Source organism: Mesoplodon densirostris, chromosome 8 (assembly GCF_025265405.1).
Source record: "Mesoplodon densirostris isolate mMesDen1 chromosome 8, mMesDen1 primary haplotype, whole genome shotgun sequence".
Classification (NCBI taxonomy): Eukaryota; Metazoa; Chordata; class Mammalia; order Artiodactyla; family Ziphiidae; genus Mesoplodon; species Mesoplodon densirostris.
This window is the reverse complement of record NC_082668.1, coordinates 40,274,826-40,288,657: the sequence shown is the minus strand read 5'-3', so window position 1 is coordinate 40,288,657 and position 13,832 is coordinate 40,274,826. Positions and strand designations below refer to the sequence as shown.

The 13,832-nt window shown below is 38.8% G+C and overlaps 1 protein-coding gene across 1 annotated transcript in view; it reads left to right on the top strand.

Annotated features, from left to right (window-relative positions):
- Positions 1-7,299, top strand: part of LOC132495489 (coiled-coil domain-containing protein 150-like) — an 83,858-nt gene extending 76,559 nt beyond the window's left edge. The window contains 2 exon segments of the mRNA XM_060107383.1: positions 6,502-6,612; positions 6,901-7,299. Coding sequence (XP_059963366.1) covers positions 6,502-6,612; positions 6,901-7,026 — 237 coding nt within the window. The 3' untranslated portion in view covers positions 7,027-7,299.
- The last annotated feature ends 6,533 nt before the right edge of the window (positions 7,300-13,832 follow it).

Here is a 13,832-nt window from a genome sequence, read left to right as displayed (position 1 = left end):
ATGAAATAGTCAATCAAGTCCAGGAAGCACAGAGAGTACCACACAGGATAAACCCAAAGAGAAACGCGCCGAGACACATTAATCAAACTATCAAAAATTAAATACAAGGAAAAAATGTTAAAAGCAGCAAAGGAAAAGCACAAATAACATACAAGGGGAATCCCCATAAGGTTAACAGCTGATTTTTCAGCAGAAACTCTGCAACCCAAAAGGGAGTGGCAGAACATATTTAAAGTGATGAAAGGGAAAAACCTACAACCAATATTACTCTACCCAGCAAGGATCTCATTCAGATTCAACAGAGAAATTAAAACCTTTACAGATAAGCAAAAGCTAAGAGAACTCAGCACCACCAAACCAGCTTTACAACAAATGCTAAAGGAACTTCTCTAGGCAGGAAACACAAGAGAAGGAAAAGACCTACAATAACAAACCCCAAACAATTAAGAAAATGGTAATAGTAGCATACATATCAATAATTACCTTAAATGTAAATGGATTAAGTGCTCCAACCAAAAGACACAGACTGGCTGAATGGATACAAAAACAAGACCCATATATATGCTATCTACAAGAGACCCACTTCAGACCTAGGGACACATACAGACTGAAAGTGAGGGGATAGAAAAAGATATTGCATGCAACTGGAAAGCAAAAGAAAGCTGGAGTAGCAATTCTCATATCAGACAAAATAGACTTTAAAATCAAGACTATTACAAGAGACAAGACACTACATAATGATCAAGGGATTGATCCAAGAAGAAGATATAACAATTGTAAATATTTATGCACCCAACATAGGAGCACCTCAAAACATAAGGCAAATGCTAACAGCCATAAAAGGGGGAAATCAACAGCAACACAATCACAGCAGGGGACTTTAACACCCCACTTTCACCAATGAACAGATCATCCAAACTGGAAAGAAATAAGGAAACACAAGCTTCAAATGATACATTAAACAAGATGGACTTAATTGACATTTATAGAACATTCCATCCAAAAACAACAGAATATACTTTCTTCTCAGGTGCTCATGGAACACTCAGAATAGATCATACCTTGGGTCACAAATCAATCCTCAGTAAATTTAAGAAAATTGAAATCGTATCAAGTATCTTTTCTGACCACAACGCTATGAGACTGGATATCGATTAACTACAGGAAAATATCTGTAGGAAATACAAATACATGGAGGCTAAACAGTACACAGCTAAATAACCAAGAGATCACTGAAGAAATCAAAGAGTAAATCAAAAAAATACCTAGAAACAAATGACAATGAAAACGGCGACACAAAACCTATGGGATGCAGCAGAAGCAGTGCTAAGAGGGAAGTTTATAGCAAAAAAATCCTACCTCAAGAAACAAGAAACATCTCAAATAAACGACTTAACCTTACACCTAAAGCAATTAGAGAAGGAAGAACAAAATAACCCCAAAGTTAGCAGAAGGAAAGAAATCATAAAGATCAGAAACAAATGAAAAAGAAATGAAGGAAACAATAGCAAAGATCAATAAAACTAAAAGCTGGTTCTTTGAGAAGATAAACAAAATTGATAAACCATTAGCCAGACTCATCAAGAAAAAAAAAGAAGCCTCAAATCAATAGAATTAGAAATGAAAAAGGAGAAGTAACAACTGACACTGCAGAAATACAAAGGATCATGAGAGATTACTACAAGCAACTCTATGCCAATGAAATGGACAACCTGGAAGAAATGGACAAATTATTAGAAATGTACAACCTTCCGAGACTGAACCAGGAAGAAAGAGAAAATATGAACAGTCCGATCACAAGCACTGAAATTGAAACTGTGATAAAAATCTTCCAACAAACAAAAGCCCAGGACCAGATGGATTCACAGGTGAATTCTATCAAACATTTAGAGAAGAGCTAACACCTATCCTTCTGAAATTCTTCCAAAATATAGCAGAGGGAGGAACACGCCCAAACTCATTCTATGAGGCCACCATCACCCTGATATCAAAACCAGACAAAGATGTCACAAAGAAAGAAAACTACAGGCCAATATTGCTCATGAACATAGATGCAAAAATCCTCAACAAAATACTAGCAAACAGAATCCCTACAGCACATTAAAAGGACCATACACCATGATCAAGTGGGGTTTATCCCAGGAATGCAAGGATTCTTCAATATACACAAATCAATCATGTGATACAACATATTAACAAACTGAAGGAGAAAAACCATATGACCATCTCAATAGATGCAGAGAAAGCTTTTGACAAAATTCAAAACCCATTTATGATAAAAACCTTCCAGAAAGTAGGCATATTGTCCTCAATGATGAAAAACTGAAACCATTTCCTCTAAGATCAGGAAGAAGACAAGGTTGCCCACTCTTACCACTATTATTCAGCATAGTTTTGGAAGTTTTAGCCACAGCTATCAGAGAAGAAAAAGAAATAAAGGGAATGCAAATCAGAAAAAAAAGAAGTAAAACTTTCACTGTTTGCAGATGACATGATACTATACATAGAGAATCCTAAAGATGCTACCAGAAAACTATTAGAGCTAATCAATGAATTTGGTAGTGTAGCAGGATACAAAATTAATGCACAGAAATCTCTTGCATTCCTATACACTAATGATGAAAAATCTGAAAGTGAAATTAAGGAAACACTCCCATTTACCATTGCAACAAAAAGAATAAAATACCTAGGAAGAAACCTACCTAAGGAGAAAAAAGACCTGTATGCAGAAAACTGTAAGACACTGATGAAAGAAGTTAAAGATGATACAAACGGATGGAGAGGTATACCATGTTCTTGGATTGGAAGAATCAACATTTGTGAATATGACTATACTACCCAAAGCAACTTACAAATTTCACAATTTGTATGGAAACACAAAAGACCCCGAATAACCAAAGCAATCTTTAGAAAGAAAGACGGAGCTGGAGGAATCAGGCTCCCAGACTTCAGACTATACTTAAAGCTACAGTTATCAAGACAGTATGGTACTGGCACAAAAACAGAAATATAGATCAATGGAACAGGATAGGAGGCCCAGAGATAAATCCACTCATGTATGGTCACCTTATCTTTGATAAAGGAGGCAAGAATATACAATGGATAAAAGACAGCCTCTTCAATAAGTGGTGCTGGGAAAACTGGAGAGCTTCATGTAAAAGAATGAAATTAGAACACTCCCTAACACCATACACAAAAATAAACTCAAAATGGATTAAAGATCTAAATGTAAGGCCAGACACTATCAAACTCTTAGAGGAAAACATAGGCAGAACACTCTATGACATAAATCACAGCAAGATCCTTTTTGACCCACCTCCTAGAGAAATGGAAATAGAAACAAAAACAAATGGGACCTAATGAAACTTAAAATCTTTTGCACAACAAAGGAAACCATAAACAAGATGAAAAGACCACCCTCAGAATGGGAGAAAATATTTGCAAATGAAGCAACTGACAAAGGATTAATCTCCAAAATATACAAGCAGCTCATGCAGCTCAATATCAAAAAACAGAAAACCCAATCCAAAAATGGGCAGAAGACCTAAAGAGACATTTCTCCTAAGGAGATACAGATGGCGAACAAACACATGAAAAGATGCTCAACATCACTAATCATTAGAGAAATGCAAGTCAAAACTACAATGAGGTATCACCTCACACCAGTCTGAATGGCCATCATCAAAAAATCTACAAACAATTGGGCTTCCCTGGTGGCGCAGTGGTTGAGAGTCCACCTGCCGATACAGGGGACACGGGTTCATGCCCCGGTCCGGGAAGACCCCACATGCCACGGAGCATCTGGGCCCGTGAGCCATGACCGCTGAGCCTGCACGTCCAGAGCCTGTGCTCCGCAACGGGAGAGGCCACAACAGTGAGAGGCCTGCGTACTGCAAAAAAAAAAAAAAAAATCTACAAACAATAAATGCTGGAGAGTGTGTGGAGAAAAGGGAACCCTCTTGCACTGTTGGTGGGAATGTAAATTGATACAGCCACTATAGAGAACAGTATGGAGTTTCCTTAAAAAACTAAAAATAGAACTAGCCTACGACCCAGCAATCCCACTATTGGGCATATACCCTGAGAAAACCGTAATTCAAAAAGAGTCATGTACCACAATGTTCACTGCAGCTCTATTTACAATAGCCAGGACATGTAGCAACCTAAGTGTCCATCAACAGATGAATGGATAAAGATGTGGCACATATATACAATGGAATATTACTCGCCATAAAAGTAAACGAAATTGAGTTATTTGTACTGAGGTGAATGGACCTAGAGTCTGTCATAAAGAGTGAAGTAAGTCAGAAAGAGAAAATCAGATACCGTATGCTAACATATATATGGAATCTAAAAAAAAAAAAAGAACAAAAAAGGTCATGAAGAACCTAAGGGCAAGACGGGAATAAAGACACAGACCTACTAGAGAATGGACTTGAGGATAAAGGGAGGGGGAAGGGTAAGCTGGGACGAAGTGAGAGAGTGGCATTTACATATACACACTACCAAACGTAAACTAGATAGCTAGTGGGAAGCAGCCGCATAGCACAGGGAGATCAGCTCGGTGCTTTGCGACCACCTAGAGGGGTGGGATAGGGAGGGTGGCAGGGAGGGAGACGTAAGAGGGAAGAGATACGGGAACATATGTATATGTATAACGGATTCACTTTGTTATAAAGCAGAACCTAACACACCATTGTAAAGCAATTATACTCCAATAAAGATGTTTTAATTAATTAATTAATTAATTAAAAGGAATATGGACTCGTCTCTTGTGAGTTTGCCAACAGTGACGCTTACTGGGCCCTTAAGGAAGTTACATTTACTTTCTGTGACTCATCAGTTACCACTTCTATAATAGTCAGGAAGTTATTACCTACCACTGTTACTCTGATAGATGGCTTGGAGTAAGTTTCAATAAATGTTGGCTCCATTCTCATTCACCATACAAGAGGAGACATGACGTACAATGAATGTCATTTCAAGCATCTTTCCCTCCACTTCCGATAAAGAGAAAAGTGGGGTTTGGTTTGGGGGTGGATGGGAGTGTGTCTGTCGTCAGGATGCACAAACAGACCTGGAAAATACTTCAGCTTTGTAGCTTTCTAAAAGTTAAATGACAAGCAGAGCTCTATTTTCTTATCTCACTATTTTGTACTCACACTGTGACCTGGTTAATACAGGACAAGTACATAGTAGCACAAATTTATAAAGGACCTATTATATGGCTGGTGCCGTGCTAGGTGATGGAGCTACAGGGTGAAGAAGCCACAAGAAGCCCCTGCTCTCATCAAGCTTGCCTTCTCCCAAGCAAGAGAGAAATACACTCGTCTCTGAGACCTCAGCGTCAAAACATGAAAATGCTGTCCATGAAACATAAATAATCAAAGGGGGAAAACCAGTCATTTTACTTTTTATTCTAGAGGATATGTTCTACAGCTATTTTGAAGCAACCTTTATATATAATAAAAACCTGTTGGCTCTACCTTCAAAATCACAAAATATCCCAAATACATAGAAAAGTGCTAGGCACATATAGGCACTCAATAAATATTTGTCAAGTAAATGAATACTGATTCTAGATAATCTTCAAAGGCAGACTATTAGAGGGACTGTTTTCAAGTCTAACAGATCATTTGGAAGTTTGTGCTTAGGAACTAAAGTATAAAATATTTTGATAAAGGAAATAAAAAATACCATTTACACTAAGCTGGCCCAGTGTTTTTACTAATTCATTCTATTACCTTTATAAAGCACAGCAGGAAAATCTAGGCTTTACAGTTCAGGGACTTTGGAGAAGTGTTTAGTCTTAGAGAACAGAACTCAAAGTGTGGTTTGAACTACCACATGAATGTTCAGTGCCATCTTGTACTTTCACTCCTATCTTAACTTTCTCCCAAGCCCTCTCACCTCAGTTCACATCCAGGAAATATTAACAAATGCATGAAAATCAGCAGGTTTGCATTCATTGTTTAACTCCATATTCAGAAATTATTCTCTCATCTATAGGAGGATATGTATTATGCAAACAGGTTGCAAAGACCATGCAGTTAGAATTTGAGTCTTTTAATATCTAGGTAAAGTCTCTTGAACTGGCAACTATGGGAAGAAAACTTCCAGTTTAACTAATATGAAGCCCATTTGCTAATTGTGGGGGGAAATTAAGCTTTTAAATTATACAGTGTAAAAGGAAAGAGTCTCGGGCTTCCCTGGTGGTGCAGTGGTTGAGAGTCCGCCTGCTGATGCAGGGGACACGGGTTCGCGCCCTGGTCTGGGAAGATCCCACACGCTGCGGAGCAGCTGGGCCCGTGAGCCATGGCCGCTGAGCCTGCGCGTCCGGAGCCTGTGCTCCGCAACGGGAGAGGCCACAACAGTGAGAGGCTCGTGTACCGCAAAAAAAAAAAAAAAAAAAAAAAAAAAAAAAGAGTCTCTTGAACTAATACACAAAAAGATTAAGTGTTCCTTTGTTGTAAATTTTAATGAGAACATTTGTATGTGCAGGTAACAGCTAAAGTGCAAGAAGCTTGGCTCTGGTTTAAGTGCAAATGCGATGACCCACAACTTGAGCTGATCAAAAACCCGTTGCAGAGGGAAGACAGGTGGCGGAAAGAGGTGGAATATTTGTGTGTCTTAAGCAATTCTGGATTTGTTCCTTCTCAGATTTCTAATTACACAAATTCTCTCTTCATCCAGCTACTCTCCACTAATCTGTAGATTTCTTTAAACTACTGTTTGGAAAACCAATGAACTGAATTTCTTTCTTAAAAGTTCTACCTCTCCCAAGCTGTCTAGTTTAGAACCACCTATCTTGAAAAAAAAATGACATCCATAAAGACAAAATAGGCCCTCAGCTCTGCATTTAGTTTCTAACAGTTTTGGGGTGTGTTTTCTTTCCAATAGGACCAAGATAAAAGGCACAGCAGCATATCCGATCAGTCTGCTCTACATTGATGGGAGAATAAACAGAATCTTAGACTTGTGCCCAAGAAGTGTCATTCTGAAGTAAAGAGAAGGTGGTGTCCTTGACAGAGGAGCTTCTTCACTTAGAACAGCTACATCACCCTGATTCCCTGAGCCCAGCAACTAGGGCTGGGCTGTTTCCACCGTCATCAGGACATGAAGTCTTTGATGTGGACTGAAGATTTTGGACCTGAGTTTATCCTTTTATGAACTCTTTGATATCAATACAGAACCACCCCATCTTTTTTGTCCCTTTCCCCATTTTCCACCCAGTAAGTTTATATTAATGTGTTGTATGATAGGAGATGCTGTTGGCTATTGTTTTAAGTAAATTTTATCAAAAAGCATTTAATGAGGTACTGGATGATTTGGCAACTAAATGATATGATACTTTATTTCAGTGAAATGTCCTGGTCTAACATCTAGTAGATACTCCCTGGAAATACGATCACCTGAAAAGTGGTAAAAACTCTCCCACTGTCTAGTAAACATATACCCTTCTATGCTGGGTAATTACTAGCACACCTTTTATAAGACCATATCTCTGTTCGTATATAAGATATCTCAGAGGTTGTATTTGTAGGTTCCTTGGACATTTACAAAGAAGTTTATTCAACTCTGTTCCAAGAGATTATGCCTGACCAATGTAGCTCTCCCTTACTATAGTAAGCAATAAATTCAGCTTTATCTTCTCATTTCAGATTAAGTAATCCAGATTTAAAGTATGTAAACAGCTGGCATAATACCTGGCTTAATTGATGCTCAAGTAATGGTAGCTGCTGATAATAGTATTAGGACCTAAATCAAATGAGCAATTATAAAATTAGAATATCAAATATAAGACTCAGAGGTTGATGAGCCCACCACTCAATATCTAATGTAAAAAAAAAAAACACAGCTGGGGACTTCCCTGGTGGTGCAGTGTTTAAGAATCCACCTGCCAATGCAGGAGACATAGGTTCAATCCCTGGTCCAGGAAGATCCCACATGCCGCAGAGCAACTAAGCCCATGTGCCACAACTACTGAAGCCTGCACTCTAGGGCCTGCGTGCTGCAACTACTGAGCCCGCATGCTGCAACTACTGCAGCCCGCGCACCTAGAGCCCATGCTCCGCAACAAGAGAAGTCACCACAATGAGAAGCCCACGCACTGCAACAAAGAGTAGCCCCTGCTCTCTGCAACTAGAGAAAGCCACACGCAGCAACGAATACCCAATGCAGCCCAAAATAAATAAATTTTAAAAATAGAACAAAATACTAAAAAATAAAAAAACACCACTGAATTTATTGCTTACTGTGGTAGGGGAGAGATGTTAGTCAGACAGTGGCCCCCCTGATCAGAGCAAACTGCTGATCTTATATAGGGTTTTGAGAAAGCATTGAGTTCAAGCACTGGAAGAGTTTCAGAGGTTTAAGTGGGTTGGCATCATCTGCAGATGTGTAGTACTTGAGTGAGACTATTGTTGATTAATTGACATTCAGAGGCAAGTTTCCTGGAGGGCATCCATTTCTGTGTCTGACTTTCAAGAGTGAGGGACTCACTGATTGGCAGGCTGGTAAAAGCCTCCTTAAGTTGTCTAACTCCTATAGTATTTATCCCTTTGGAGGTAAGGAGGTATTGTCAATTTGATGGTATTGGGGAGTCAGAATCTTGAAACAGCCTAACTAAGAGCCCCAGAGAACAATTAACCTGGTCCTGGGGTGGCACTGAAAACCTTGGTCCTGAAATATGCATAGGAACAAAGATCCCAATTGCTGCACAGGAGAGATGATCAATCTTAATGGGTTGCAAATGAGTGTTGTCGTGAGTCACATGCCAAGAATATTAATATCCTCATCCAGAACAAGAGGAGAATTACAGAGTTAGACTGGTGATCATTTCTAGTCAAGATGATAGTTAAAACAGCCTATTTAGTGTGATGATTTGTTAAAGCATTTCTATGATACTTTAGAAGTGTTTCTATAGTACGTTTAGAGTGTCTATCATATATACTAGCTTCTATTGTGACCCTCTACTTTCATTTGAAATAACAAAAAAACAGACAAAATATGAAACAATGGTTTTTAAGAGACTGGACATCAAGCAACAAAGCACTCTCATCCCTGAAAGAAAGGGAACAAGTGAGGTGGGCCCTGTTGTTGCCTCGACGACTTACAGCCTTGAGGGAGTTCAGGCTGTGATGCAAGGAGTGGAAATCAGGATGGGTTCCCTGGGTTAAGGAATGAGAATTGAGAGTCCGGGGAGACACAGGCTGCAAGCGTTCCAGGACAGAGGATGGGAGAGGAGAGAGCCGCACAGAGGGAGCACGTCAGAGACGCCCACAAGGTCCTCTCTGAGTACTGAGCTGAGTACTGGGCAGCACATGCCTTTGGGGAATCTACCTAAGGCTGGAGAAAAGGCCATCCAAAAGGGTTAGAAGTGACAGTGCCCAGCATGCACGTGCACGCACACGTGCGTGCATGCAGTACCAGTTCTCACCAGCCAGAATTGGCAACCTGGTGATTTCCGGGCACTGGGTAGTATCCAACAGGGCCTGGCCTCAGTGGTAGTGGATAGTGAGCCCTGGAGTCAACACAGCTCTGCTCCTAACACGGCCTAACAGCATGGCCCCAAGTGACCCATTTCCAAGTAACTGTGTTCCAAAACAGAGCTTAAGAATATTTAGAAGGATACAAAAAAATATGGTACCCATCAAGGTAGAATCACGATTTCTGGCAAAATTATCAGGCATGCAAAGAAGCAGGAAAATAGGGCCCATAATGAGAAAATCAAAATTGACCCAGAACTAACACAAACATTAGAGTTGACAGACAAGGACATTAAAACAATTATTGTAACTATTCTGTATATTCAAAGAATATTATATCAGTAGATGGTAATATGAGAAAAAGAAAGTGGCAATAGTTTATAATTATTTAGTTAACTAGTAGAAAAATGATGAGAGATTTCCTTTAGCAATAGAGATTTACTGCCTGTGGTAACATCAGATTTAAAGGTGAGACTAACACAAGACCTGAAGATGCTTTGACTAATTTCTTGAAGACTGTAATTGTTCTGAAGCAAGGAGACTAAGCCATGGCTTCTACTGATTTAAGGGACAGGCAGTGCCATGTTTCTAACACCCCTAGAGCACGGCCTAACCATTTCATGTCAGTACAAAAAGAGATTTATGAAAATCTAGGAAGAATCAATCTGAACTCTAATTGACTTTGTTCCAGTTAGCCTGTCTGTAAAGTCTTTTACCCTTGGGGATTCTGAGACCATAGCTATTTCTTTGGTAATTTTTTGGTCAGCTTTATTGAGGTATAACTGACATTAAATTATAAGATATTTAAAGTATACATTGTAATAATTTGATATTCACTGTGAAAGATTCTTCTCAACTTGCTAATTAACACATCCATCACCTCACATCTTTCTTAAAAAAAATGTGGTGACAGCATTTAATTTCTACTCTGTTAGTAAATTTTAGTTATACAAGACAGTATTTTCAACCACAATCATCATGTTATACGTTATCTTATAACTGAAAGTTTGTACCCTTTTCCCAACTGCTTCCTATTTCCTCTACCTCCCAACCCCTGGAAATCACTTTTCTAATCTCTGTTTCTATGAGTTTGACCTTTTTTGGGGGGATTCCACATGTAAGTATCTTTGGTAATTCCTTGAGTCATTTCTTTAGGCTAGTGTAGGTAATCTAATGTCACATCAGCTATAATTTGATAATATGAAAGGGCTGCAGTATATTTTCTCTGGAAGTAGATCCTGCCTATTAACTCTGTAGGTGCCACAAAGAAGAAAGGAATATTTCTCCAGCAGAGATCCCAAAGTATCAGGTATGGGCTGAGACTTAGAATTGTTGTAAATTCTCAGTTTTCAGAGCGGTTCTAGTAGACCAAATCAAATCAAGTTTATTTCTTCTCAAGCTTCTATGATTACATTTTCAAATTCTTCATCATCTTTTATCATGTCAGTCATTTTTACATTAAGACAAAATTCTCTCTCTCTCTCTCACTGTAAGTCATTTTGCTTTTTAGACAACCTCAAAACTCCTCTGAGGATCTGATGTTCCAGAGTAGCAGGATTAAGGGTAGAGAACACTAATATCAACAAGAATGCTATATTGTTCCACTTGGTAGTTTAGAGGAAGGACAAGGAACTGTTGTGGGCTCAGGTCTCCCTCAGAGCGGCCATGATTAGACAGATTTTGGATTGTCCTTCAGCTTCTTAGCCAGAATTGAACAATTGTTATTTCAGTGCTCCTTTCACTTGCACTATTCTCCTGGCTTCTTTACCTACAGGCTTCCAATTCTTAACAGAAGACCTTTTGGTCTAGTTTTTATCTCAGGGGTCAATTTTTATCTAGAGAGCCATAGCTTGTTTACTCTCTAAGCCTCTCTAAAAACAGCTGGCCACATATTATATATTTTCTAAAAATAGTTTCACATTTCAATTTTTTTCTTAATAAGTTCTCTAGTTTATATTTGAGCCTGTTTTAAAAAAGGGAGGACTAGTCCTCCTTTACTTCAGCTGTGGGGTCTACCCCAGAATACTTTCGAAAAAAGAGGAGGTTTTCTAAGAAATTTGACTATTTGATAATATTTGACATCTCTCTTCTCAAGAGTGTTTATTCTGGGCTTTTATCTCTGGTGATCTCTCACTTCATTGAGTGAGATGGCTCTATGGTGGCACCACACTATAATGTTTTCTCCACCTTGGATTTCCTTGGGCAATAGGGACTCTGTAAACCATTTGCTAATGTAATCCCTTTTCTAAATGGTCAGAAACGATGAACAATACATAGAAGACTAAAACAGACTGGAATATTTCCTGATTACCAGCCCCAGCAGAGTGCTTTTCTTTTCTTATATAATTCTAATAAGAGATCAGGATTGAGTCTCATTGGAAGGATTGGTCCAATGCCACCCTCAAAGAATCACTGTGACTTGAAAGATGAATTGTATACTGACTGGTTAGGTCTCTATGTGAGATGTGTCCATCTCTGAAACTGAGGGTGGTCCCCAAAGGAAATCTAAGTGATATTTCCAGAAGAAAGGGGAAATGGAGGTGGACCAGATCAAAACCATAGATGTCAAAAGTTTGTAAGTGGAGAAAATACACCAAGGTCACTAGTGAACTTCATTTACACTGCAGCCAGAAAGCTTTGAGTAGCGGATAGGGTCCTCATACTGACACTCGTTTTCCTCCAGAGCACTAATGGACAGCCACAAGCTGTCAAGTTCTTCCCGAAGCTTTTAAAACTATTTCATTAGTAACCTATGTATAGGGGCTTTCAGGTAACTAAAGACATGGCAGCTACTTAGCTGTCTGCCTCCTAATATTCCCTTCACAAGCAATATGAAACAAGAAAGAAAAAGTAAATTCTACACAAAACCATACTCTATGTAACTCGAAGGCAGATAATGTCAAATCTTCAAAATAATTAAGTAAAATGAGGAGAAAAAAAAAATCACCAAATCCCCATGCATGGCTCTCTCCCACTTCTGCCCCACCTCCCTCAATAAAAGGCTCTGTGGCAGACAAAGGTAGACCAAAATAACTGCAGTGAAGACAGAAAAAGGAAACTAAGGAAGGAGTCTAAGGTTGATCTGGAACTGCCACCACAAAGACTAAATGCACCCTAAATCTGGAAATACTAAAAAGTGTCCAGGCAGATCAGAGCATGAACTACAGGAAAGGGACTTCAAAGTACATACATGATTTAAAAGGTACAGGCATGATTTAAGGGGGCAGTCATCAAAATGCATAGATTCTGGAGGAGTAAAAAAGGCAAAAGGGAGAAGCCCTCTTTCGAAAGTGTTAAGGGGAAAGAGAAAAAAGGAAAATTTTAGGGCCAGTAAGAAAAAAGACAAGCATAAAATATCACACCTGTGAACAAGAGGAAAGTTAAGTCCGTACAGAGCTACTGCAGAAAGTCAGGAAGTGAAATTCCCTACATTTCAACTGAGGAAAATTTCCAATAGGCATTCATGGAGGAGGACACGAAAAGTGAACATTCCAAACAAATGTATTTCAGACAAACTTTTGAGGACACGATAAACCACTGGGAAACAAATTCAAAAACTGAGACCAGAAATGGACAAAAATCAGAAGTAAAAGGAGAGTTGTTTAAACTCAGGAAAGAAATGGAAGGAAAAGACAAAATTGTCTCAGAAATGAGGAATAAGTTACAAGATGCTCAAGGGAGAACAGATTCAGATGAAAATAACAGTCATTGAAGAAAGGCAGGAAAACAACCAAGAAAATGAAAATTGTATAAAGAAGTTCAGAGAAAATGTAAATGGAATGGAAAATAGGCAAAGAAGGAATAATAATTGTGTTATTGGAGGCCCTGAGGAAGAAAAAACAGTAGAATAGAAGTAATATTTTAACCTACAGCCCAAGCACACTTTCCAAAACTAGAAAAAAATATGTATATCTGAATCTACATTATAAGGATGCTGTGGGTACCCTGGGAAAACTGATCAACTTTGAGACATATTCTAATAAAACTATTAGATTTCAAAGACAAAACGTTATCAAAGTCTACAGGCAAAAAGATCAAATAACTTAAAAGGCAAAAGAAACTGGCAATAGACATTTAAAAACCAACACACCAAGCAAAGCAACAGCGCAGCAGTGTGGTAGGCAGAATTCTAAGGCCCTGAGATTCCCTACACTCTGATATGCATGCCTACACCATCCCTGGGACTGTGAAAATGGTGATTTTACTCATGATTCAATTATATGTTACAACTGACTTTAAGAAAGGAAGAGTATCCTGGTCTAATCACGTGAGTCTTTTAAAAACTGTTTTCCCCACCTGGTTACAGAAGGGGAAGTCAGAGATTTGAAGCACAAGATTTCACGT